Source organism: Silene latifolia, chromosome 3 (genome assembly GCF_048544455.1).
Source record: "Silene latifolia isolate original U9 population chromosome 3, ASM4854445v1, whole genome shotgun sequence".
Taxonomy (NCBI): Eukaryota; Viridiplantae; Streptophyta; class Magnoliopsida; order Caryophyllales; family Caryophyllaceae; genus Silene; species Silene latifolia.
The window spans coordinates 95839356-95850199 of NC_133528.1; the positions used below are offsets into that span (position 1 = coordinate 95839356).

Sequence of the window (10844 nt, forward strand, 5' to 3'; positions counted from 1 at the left end):
TTTCAAGGGGCTGATTAAACAAGTTTTTTGGGTCCTCACCTAGATTTGATATGGTTGTACGATGTTGTTGACTTGTACATCTCGAGGAATAATCCTTCTTTCCCTATCCATGGTACACCGACCATTTTTTTCTTCATACTCATGCCAGCAACCAGAGAAAATACTAATAATCATTTTAGGCCAAAAATGTGTTTCTCCCCGAAATAGCCCTGTTATTTCCCGGGGACTGTGTGTTGAATACTTGTAGGTGTTGTAGCAGTAGAACTAGTGGGTTGATTGGCTAAATGGTGGAGTATAAGTGATGTTGTTTATGATAAATTTACTGCATATATTGGAGAAGTATGCTTTTTTGCTAAGTATGTATGCTGCTTGAGTCCTTGATACATATTTTCTCATGCCAACTCACTCGGAAAGGATAATAGGGAATTATCCTGAGATAAAACCTTCTCCAATCTCCCTTCTCCCTTCTCCCTTCTCCCTTTACTACTAAGAGAATAAAAATTCTCGTAGTTTTCCCGCCTAAGAAAATAACTCTCAAAACTATACATGGAAACAATATTACATTTATATTTTACCTCTTTTGCAAGAAACAATCATTATCCCTAATTTATTAGGGTACTGATTTTACAACATTTTCGCAGTACACATTTTACTCATCACAGTACACAGTTGACAATTATACCCCTACCATTTTTCATCCCATTTTCCCTCCCTAACTTCTCTCTAATATATTCTCTCTAATTTCACAACATTTTCCCCTAATTCCGTATCACCTTATTTCCGTCTCATGTCGTCGTCGTTGAGGGATGGTGGTCGCCGGTAGGAAGAGACTTTGCTGGCCGTCAAGTCCGCCGGAGTGGGGGTGGTTGGTCGGTCAGAGCCGGTGCGTACAGTGTATTATGTGAATTGTGAAAGTTGAAACCATTGTGTACTGCTATGTAGTACGTACAATACATTGAAAAATTAAGAAAACAAAAAGCCAAACTACATGTCAATGGCGGCATCCTATTACACGGCTACACCAATATCCCACCATCTAATAACAATTAATCAATAAGTCTTGCTTGTGACGGGTTATCCGTCACAAGCAAGAGACGGGGCGAATAGTAGTGTTTTAGTTAAATGGGTTGTGAGGGGATGTGCGGCTGTGTCAGTACTTTGCATGGGGAAGGAAAAGAGAAATTGTGAGAAATTATTAATTAATCCATCTTTCCCAATGCAAAAAAAACCGTCCACTTCTTCAATTTGAAAACCAACCATATTCATTTTATTTCCACATTTACTCCTCTTCATTCATCATCCCAACTTTCTTTCTTCTCTCTTAATCCTCTCTCTTCATTTTCTCACAACATAACCACAAAAAATACCCACAAATCAACCGAAATCATTATCATGCCAACGAAACAAGCAGCAAGAAGGGGGCCAAATAAGAAAACTACTAGAGGTCGAAAGGTGGATGATGCAGGAGAAGGTAATGCTATGTTTTTTGATGTATTAAAATAGTATGGATTCGTTCATATTTTTGAAATGGTTTCAAATTCAACTGGTTTGGTTCATATTTTCTCTTATTCCTACTTAGTGGGTTTTTGTTTTCAATTATTGGGATTTATCGTCTACTTAGGGTTCATTAATGTTGTTTGTTCATTTTATTGTTGTTTGGTTCAGTGAATGAGGTTGAGGCAGAAGGCAGAGGAAAGAAAGCCGTGGCCGCAAAAGTGCGGGGAAAAGGTAAAGCGGTTGTGGCAGAAGAGGATGTGAATGAGGATGCGAATGGAGATCTTGCATGTCAGAGAAAGGCGACGAAGAAGAGGGTGACGTTCAGCGTTGGTAATAGTAAGGGGAAGGATAAGGTTGTGGAGGAAGAGGAAGAGATTGAGGAGTCGGGTGAAGAAGACCCTGATGAAGATGAACAGGCGGATGATGATGAGGAAGGCAAGTTTATGTTTTATAATTTTGTATCCACATTTTTCGGTAATTTGTTGGCATCCTAATAATATTTTCTTTCGCCATGAACAGATCGTGTCAATGCCGCTGTTGATATGGCGGTAAAAGTTGGGAAAAGCGCGCTGAAGAAGAAGGCTGTGTCAAAGCCAACTGAGGTCACTAAAGGTAAAACTTTTTTCTAGTAAATGAGGTGAATGGTCAATGTCATGTTTTATGTGGCCATTTTTTTGGTGTATGTTACAAATCTGAAGTGGTTACAAATGGATCTATGTTGTGCACATTTTGTGTGCTAGATCTGAAGTGGTAAAACCTTTTTTCTGGTAAATGATGTGAAGGGTCTATGTCATATTTTATGTGACCATTTTTTATTTGTATGTTACAAATCTGAGATGGTTACAAATGGATTTATGTTGTGCACAGATCGTCCGCTAAAGCCGAAGGCACTGCAGATTGTAAAGGGGAAGGCAGAAGTTGGTGAGGGATCCAAGAAGCGGAAGGGGGATGACTCTTCTCTTGTGGTGGGAAAGTAAGTTGTCACCATTTCTGTGTGTTTTGATTATAAAATAGGACAATATTTGGGATAAATTTTTTGAATAATTTGGGATAAATTTGTGTCTGTTGATTAACCATCTTTGTTATCACTTAGGTGGTTTATGTAGATAGGTTTGTTTTGAATTAAAAAAGTGACCAAATTTGTTATCAGTTAGGTGGTTTAGGATGACATAGGACATGACTGTATATATGGTGAGTGAAGTCTAATTGAGTTGGTGACAATTTTTTGAATAAGTAGGAACAATTTGTATCTGTTGATTAACCTGCATTGTGATCACTTTGGTTAATTATGTCATTAATTTACAATAACCAAATAAACATGGTGTCAAACTTTATGAATTTGGTGTCTTTTTAGGGTTTATTTTCAATGTGAAAATGTTACCAAATTGGTTAAGAATGGTGTCATGTGACATGATTGTATATATGGTCACAATTGATTGATTAATTGGGAACAATTTGTATCTTTTGATTAACCTGCTTTGTGATCAGTTTGGTCTATTATGTCATTAATTTACAATAACCAAAATAAAGATGGACTGTATATGAAATGTTGCATCATTTTATTTGTCACCATTTATCATTTTATTGTAGCATTATTTGAATGGGGTCAAAGTTTGTGAATTTGGTGTCTTTTTAGTGTTTATTTTGAATGTCAAATGTGACCAAATTGGTTAAGAATGATGGCATCTGACATGATTGTATATATGGTGACGGGAGTCTAACTGAGATGGTGACATTTTTTTGATTAATTGGGAACAATTTGTATCTTTTGATTAACTTGCTTTGTGACCACTTTGGTTTATTATGTCATTAATTTACAATAACTAAATAAATATGGTGTCAAAATTTATGAATTTGGTGTCTTTTTAGGGTTTATTTTGAATGTGAAATGTTACCAAATTGGTTAAGAATGGTGTCATGTGACATGGTTGTATATATGGTGACAATTGTTTGATTAACCTACTTTGTGATCACTTTGGTCTATTATGTCATTAATTTACAATAACCAAAATAAAGATGGACTGTATATGAAATGTTGCATCATTTTATTTGTCACCATTTTTCATTTTATTGTAGTATTATTTGAATGGTGTCAAATAACTATGAATTTGGTGTATTTTTAGTGTTTATTTTGAATGTCAAATGTGACCAAATTGGTTAAGAATGATGGCATCTGACATGATTGTATATATGGTGACAATTGTTTGATTAATCGGGAACAATTTGTATCTTTTGATTTACCTGCTTTGTCATCACTTTGGTTTATTATGTCCTTAATTTACAATAACCATAAAAATATGGACTGTATATGAAGTGTTGCATCGTTTTGTATGTCACCAATTTTCAATTTATTGTAGCATTATTTGAATGGTGTCAAAGTTTGTGAATTTGGTGTCTTTTTAGGGTTTATTTTGAATGTAAAATGTTACCAAAATGGGTTAAGAATGATGGCATCTGACATGATTGTATATATGGTGAATGAAGTCTAATTGGCATGGTGACAAATTGTGGACTAAATGGTAACAATTTCTGCCTATTGATTATGAACTTAGGTGGATTCTCTTTGTCCTCACTTTTGTAGATAATGTAGTTAGATGACAATAAGCAAATAACTATGAACTTTATATATAATGCGGCACCGTCTTATTTGTGACCATTTTTTATTTTATTGTGGCATGATTTGAATGGTGTCAAAATGATGTTAATTTTGTGTCTTTCTGGGTGTGTTCTGATTGACATATGTGACCAAATTACTCATGAATGTTGGAAGCTATCTATATGTACTATATATGAGATGTTGTATAGTTATGTTTGTGACCGGTTATAATTTGATTGTGGAGTGTTTGTAATGGTGTCAAAGTGTTGTTAATTTGGCGTCTTTTTGGTGTGTTTTGATATTAATATGTTGGTTACAAATATTAACATATGGTTGAACTATGTCGTAGGAAAAAGAAGGAGGTGGATGGCCATGGATCACCGAGGCAGTTGTTCAATCTGATTGCTATTCTAACAGAAGCTCAGAAAAAGGATGTCGAGGACATCGGATTCGGTGGTTGCTAGAGTTGAAGACACATGCTTTTTATCATCGGATGGTGGGTGGTTGCTCCGAGAAATATGACCCTAGTTCGAGGATGTTCTTATTTAACCGCCATGTCCAATTTGTTCTAACCAAACATGATGTCTACGACGCCTTCATGCTACCGTGTACTGACAATACTATAGCACCGAGGACCGATCAGCAATTGGCACAGATTTGGCGTGAAAGTTTCAAGGTCATGGCTAAAGATGAGATATCAATAGAGAGGGTTAGAGTAGCAATGTTGGGGTTTTTTGACGGGGAAGTCTTGATTTTAAGAAAATGTTTGTGGTATTTGCTATGGCGACTTTCCTTGCACCAACAGTTCACAATCGTATCGACTTACGCTTGGTGAAAGCAGTGGAGGATGTGGACTCTATTTCACAGCTGGACTGGTGTTCATTTGTGTTGCTACGTCTCAACCAAGCAGTTGAGTCGTGGAGGACCAACGACACCAAGAATGTAGGAGGTTGTCTAATGTTTCTACAGCTAATGTACTTCCACCGTCTGACTTGGTGGGGGCTCCCAGAACCGACTAGACTACCGCTTGTTCAAAGACATTGGACTCGGAGCGTACGAAGGAGAGAATGGCCCAAGAAGTTGCTTTGCATACCCGCATCATCGCGGCTTTGGGATTGGTATTTGGGAGCTGCCCACATATCCAATATCAAGGCACCAAGTGAAGCGCTTGTATCGTCGCGATAATGACCGGGACCCTCCGTCCGCATTTATTCAACTCCCACTACTCGAAGGCATTTGGGATGATGAGGAATCGCGGGCCTCTTATCGATGTACGCTCCCCTCTTTCTTCTTTTTTAATGTTGATGTCTTCGGACAGTATGTGAGCAGATTGGTTATAAATGTTGGCAGCTAACATTCTTGAGGTTTGTAAAGACACTGTCTGCAAACATTATGTGGCCATCTACATTGGTTATGTTTACATTATATCATTTCATTTTATGTTTACATTATATCATTTCTTTTGGTATAGGTGCGAGTCCGCAGTTGGATGACAACAAGGAGGAACCTTTCGATGGTCTCCGTTATGCACAAGAGCTCGATGCATGAGTTGGCGGCCCGGGAGGGACTTGCGGACGTGCTTGATCGTGGTGTGGCAGAAATCTTGTCGGTGAAGGCGAAACAGTCCCAGGGGTCATTTACGCAAGCGTTGGGTTCACCAGGGTTTGTTGCTGCTTGGAATGCGCTTGGCGAGAAGTTGGACGCACTTGTGAATGTGGAGATGGTGGAGGCGCCTTCATTTTCTCTTGGCCTTGATGACATTGGCGTTACTAGTCGGAGAACCTAGCCCGACTAACACCCGCATGACAAAGGGAGGAAATGTTTGCCCAAGTAGTAGACGTGTCATGGTTGGATGTTGTTTATAGGCCTAATGTATGGCCTTATTTTGGATAATTAATATGGCCCTGATGGATGGCCTTATTTTGGATATTAGATATGGCCGTAATGTATGGCCTCATTTTGGATGTTAATTATGGCCCTGTTGTACGGCCTTATTTTCGGACATGTTCGGTAGGTTGGCTGAATATTTGTGTTTGTATAGCTATGACTTCTCTGTTTGTTATCCAAATGTGTTTCCCCTCCCTTATATGGGTGTTTTAAGTAGTGCCATTTCGTATAAAAAAAGGAACATATGTTACCTAAGCAGATGGTTTATACTTAGACCAATTATGTTACCATGTTCTATTTGGTAACATATGTTCCAAGAATAGTGTCTAAACTATGAAAAGGCCAATGTCATATCCTTCCAACCGCTGAATTATTTAAAAATGTGAAGTGTATACATATAATTATGGTATCATATTGTGCAAAAATAAGGACATCGTTTAACGAGTCATAAAGCAGCCTTTAGTTTAGCATTGTTTCTTAGAAAAAAATTAACTAACTCAAAATGGTTTACAGTTTGGAGAATTATGTTGCCATGTTATATTTGGTAACATATGTTCGAAGAATAGTATCTATACTTTAAAAGAGTGGCAACCCTAAGATGTTTATACTTTCAGCAATAATGTTGCCAAATATTTCTAGTTACATATAATCCAAGAATGGCCACATGCCTTTACAAGATGAAAACCTTTAATTTAAGATCTGAAAACCAACCTTTAATTTAAGATCTGCTAACAGATTGTACAATAATGGCAACATTAATTCGGTACATCGTTTTCCAAAAAGCAGACCATACTTCCAAACATTTTTTCATAGTTCAAAATGACAAAATATCAGACCATTTTCGATAACCTAACAAATAATACAATAATGGTCACAACGGTGATGTCTTTCGCGCCCTATGGCTAAGTGGCACTAGCTTTGATGCGTTGTGGTTTGCAAAAGGTCAAAATGTTACCATATAATCGACGTTCACAGGAGACGAGGAATTGGGGTGTATGCGTCCCCATCGTTTGCAGCAGTTTTTTTGGCTTTCTTCTTCTTTCCAAGTCCGCTTTTTTTCCTTGCGCTCCTACCTTTCGTCGTTACACGGATAGGATCAAGAATAGGGCGCTCTTCGGTTGTTTCAGTGTTTGTTTGGCGCCCCGAAAGCTCTGCGTAAAGAATACTATTACTTCAGCATTTGCCGCCTCAAAGAACTTGTCCACAATTACCCTTGCCTCCATTACCTTCTGGCTCTTTGTTATGAGGTTGTTGACATTGGTGAGGGTTGAACGTCGCCAATTAATGGCCTCATTTGCAGCACTTCGGCGCATATCAGCAGGTAGTAAACGTTTCCAGACATCCGTTTTTGCAAATTTCGTCCACCTCCTGTGGATGCAGCTAGCAGGGATCTCCTGCACAGAATGCATGTGCAGGACCCGTATGATGTGGTAACATAAGATGGCCATTACTTGGTACTTCCTACAAGTGCAAACACACAAGTTGTTCCCGCAATCATAAGTAACATGATGGGAAGACCCCTCGTTGCCAACCGTGTCGACACTATAAATTAAAGTGGTATCTTCATGGGTGATAAGTCTGCCGGGTGCCCATTGCAAGTCCAAACTCCTTCTCAAACACACGGAACAGCTCCATAGTATATATCTGAGATGCATGTTGAAGAAGGTCTACAAGGGGAAACACGGATGTAGGGGACGCTCTTATAGAGTTGAATTCTTTCCGCTCCTCCTCTCCTCTCCACCTCCTCACGGTCGTCTCAAATATTCCAAAGAATTCAGTGACTGATGTTGTTTTTGAAGCTTGGAACCCCATAGCATGATTTGTACTCTCGCTCCTTTGGGAAGAAAGGATACCCGCTGAGAAGTACTGATTGTTCAATGCAGTACACCATTTAATTCTTAGACTGTATAATCTATTGAACCATGGGTGGTTCTCAACACCATACTCTGTCGTCATTCTTTTCCATGTCGCTTCAAATTCCTTTTCGTTAAAGCAACCATTAAGACATTTGTTGAACAAATTCTGGAATGTCCTATCATGCTTTAAATGACCAAAGTGTGAGATGGCGTTCTGTTGGATATGCCATTGGCATAGCCTATGCCTGCTTTCTGGGTATATCTGTATGGCGACAGAAGAGAAATGTTATCATTTAGAAGTCATATGTTTATGTTTGCGATGTACAATTTAAGACAGTACTTAACAGATTCATATGGTGACATTTTAGTAATTAACACACAAGTTCATCAGTATAATATGATTATATATCTACGAATAATGTTGCCATTAAATGTGCTTACATAAGTGCTTCATATGGTGACATCTTCAACTTCAGTCAAGGAGCTGATTATTAAAATATGTTGTCAATTTTTTTACAATTGTAAACGTAGGTTAAGTGGTCACATATTGAATAATTAACTAGACATAGTCTGTGCCTACTAAGGACAGAAGACAATGTTAGCATATAGAGGTCATATGTTTATAGCTATATTTTTTTTCCAATGTGATTACATAAGTGCTTCATATGATGACATCTCTAATTTACCTCAAAAGGCGGATTACTAAAATATGTTGACAGAGTTTGGAAAATTGTTGTCATTTGAGTTTCCATTTGACTTAGTAAAATATGGTGACATATGTTAATGCATCTGCCTAATTTGTTATCATATTTCGGATTAATGATATGCAAAGTGAAGTGGTCACATAATGGTGGCATAACTCAACATGCGAAACTTAACAGTGAGACATAGAATATACCGCCTCAACTGCATTTGTCATTGCTTTGTCTTGGTCAGTGAAAATGGAGACAGGACGAACATCCTCACCCATAGCTTCATTAAACACATTAAACAACCATTGGAATGATTCTTCTTGCTCGTCGGATAGGAAAGCACACCCAAACATGACATTGGACCAGTGGTTATTTATACCAACAAATGCACCACAAATCAGATTGTACCTGTTAGTCCGATACGTTGTGTCAAAGATGACAACATCATGATACAATCGGTAATCCTCCCTCATCATCGAGTCACACCAGAAAAGGTGATGGAGTCTCCCTTCTTTGTTGAATTGGACTCGGAAGAAAAACCCGGGATCCTCAGCTTGACTTTTAGTGAGCAGATTAATTAGTGTGGCTGCGTCACCGCCCTCGATCGCTTTAATCTTCAGCCTATGAACAAAGTTGATGTGATCCCTCTTAGTGTGTCCGACAAATACATCGCCCCCCGCTAAAGCAGCTGCCACTTTGTATTGAACCGAAGGGGCTACAAAGGCTTCAGTCAAAGCCCTTATAGCCTCTGCCTCAGCATCAGTAATTCTCCTCTCCGAGCGGTGGTGCTGTTGCCATTGAGGGGGAGTCAGCTCATGGTTGTGTTCTGTGAAATGTTGCATTACCTCCCACTGCCCGTCCTCGTTCACTTGTGTCCTTAAACCGGCTTTGCATTGGCAACGTGTGACTGCAGAATTCCTCAAAGGATTGCCGTTATCGTCTCGCCTATTACCATTTGCATGTACTCCCGCACATGAACATACAAAGTATCTCTCGAATACGGGTGTACCACTTCCGTTCGCTCTACGAGAAGTTGCTTTCCTAATGCCGAAACCAATGGCCTGTGAGTGTTTCCGGAACAACTCATAAATTAATTCCCATTTCTCTGCTTTCATTCCCAATAGGGATTTTGAATAGTCTGTACCTGCATAGGTTTACAGGGTCACATTAGGCAATAAAGTGTAAACATATATAACATAAATAGCAACATCTGCATTTACATATTTATCCATACTCTAGTTACAGGGTTACATAAGGACTAAAATTAGACACATTTGTTTGACGTACAAAATTTGTTGAACAAGTAAGCTGGTCCAATGTCGTTGTGAGGGTGACATTATATAGAGAAATGCACACATTAAAAGATAAATAACAATATGCATTATTGTTGTGGGGGTGACATTAGGACTAACAAGTAAAGCCATTAACACCGAAAATGTAAACATCCATTATATTTAAACAACCGTATTATATTTAAACATCCGTTATATCATACACATATCTTTGCCTTTGAAAACCTAGAAATCATATTCAGATTGATAAACTGACAGGCTGACATTTGGACCAACAGTACAAACAAAAGAACGGTAAATGTAAACATCCATTATATTACAGTAAAATCAATCATATATGGTACGCATCAAAACTATAACCTAATATTACAGTTCATGATGGTAAAACTTAACAAAGAAAAACTTTATGCTCACTGAGAATTTGCACATCAATATAATGCAATACAAATGTGACAAACACATCAATATAATTCAATAACTTGTTCTTTCCTTGTTTTTAAGATGTATTATAGTAACATTAATAATAACAATAATTTGCCCTACCTTCGAGAACAGAAAAATGGCGTAAAAAGGCATACCTCTACCTGCGGTCGTTGTGTTTTCTGTTGAAGGCTGAACAATTATCCCACCATGATTATTATCTGCACATTCCATTGTTGTTGGAACGATTAGGGCACCATCAACTAACATTTCTGTAAAGGTTTGTTGAAGATCTTCCATTTTTTTTGAACTATGAGAGTAATAAAGTTGTTGGAAGATCTTCAATAATAAAGTTGTAAATTTTTACGCCATTTTAGTTGTAAATTATAGAGAATAGAAGGAAAATGTAGAAAGAAGATCAGAATTATGAGAATGGAAGCAAGTTGTTGTGCAAAATCATGGTGAAATGGAAGTAGGGTTGTGCATGGGGGGCAAAGATCTCAGAAGCATTTAATGCAAGATACACTTATTGCAAATTATTGGAATTAAATATGTTACACATAGTACAAATAGGCAATAGAATAATCTTCACAGTACACCCGTC

At 38.0% G+C, this 10844-nt stretch overlaps 2 protein-coding genes across 3 annotated transcripts; one reads left to right on the top strand and one right to left on the bottom strand.

Annotated features, from left to right (window-relative positions):
• The first annotated feature begins 1256 nt into the window (after window positions 1–1256).
• On the top strand, window positions 1257–8092 carry LOC141647783 (uncharacterized). 2 transcript variants are annotated; one of them, XR_012545841.1, is made up of 6 exons: window positions 1257–1471; window positions 1666–1932; window positions 2017–2109; window positions 2365–2470; window positions 4443–4907; window positions 7618–8092. XR_012545841.1 is itself a non-coding variant. In XM_074456109.1 (5 exons), the coding sequence occupies exons 1-5, from the start codon at window positions 1393–1395 to the stop codon at window positions 4555–4557; spliced, it is 660 nt and encodes a 219-aa protein (XP_074312210.1). In that variant the 5' UTR covers window positions 1257–1392; the 3' UTR covers window positions 4558–5113. The 2 variants fall into 2 exon arrangements, 1 of the variants encoding a protein (XP_074312210.1); XM_074456109.1 differs by lacking the exon at window positions 7618–8092 and having other exon boundaries at window positions 4443–5113.
• On the bottom strand, window positions 7544–10540 carry LOC141649361 (protein FAR1-RELATED SEQUENCE 5-like). Its single transcript, XM_074458053.1, has 3 exons — window positions 10399–10540; window positions 8735–9672; window positions 7544–8098 (listed from the first exon to the last, which is right to left on the bottom strand). Exons 1-3 carry the CDS (start codon window positions 10538–10540, stop codon window positions 7544–7546), a joined length of 1635 nt encoding a protein of 544 aa, XP_074314154.1.
• Window positions 10541–10844: the final 304 nt, after the last annotated feature.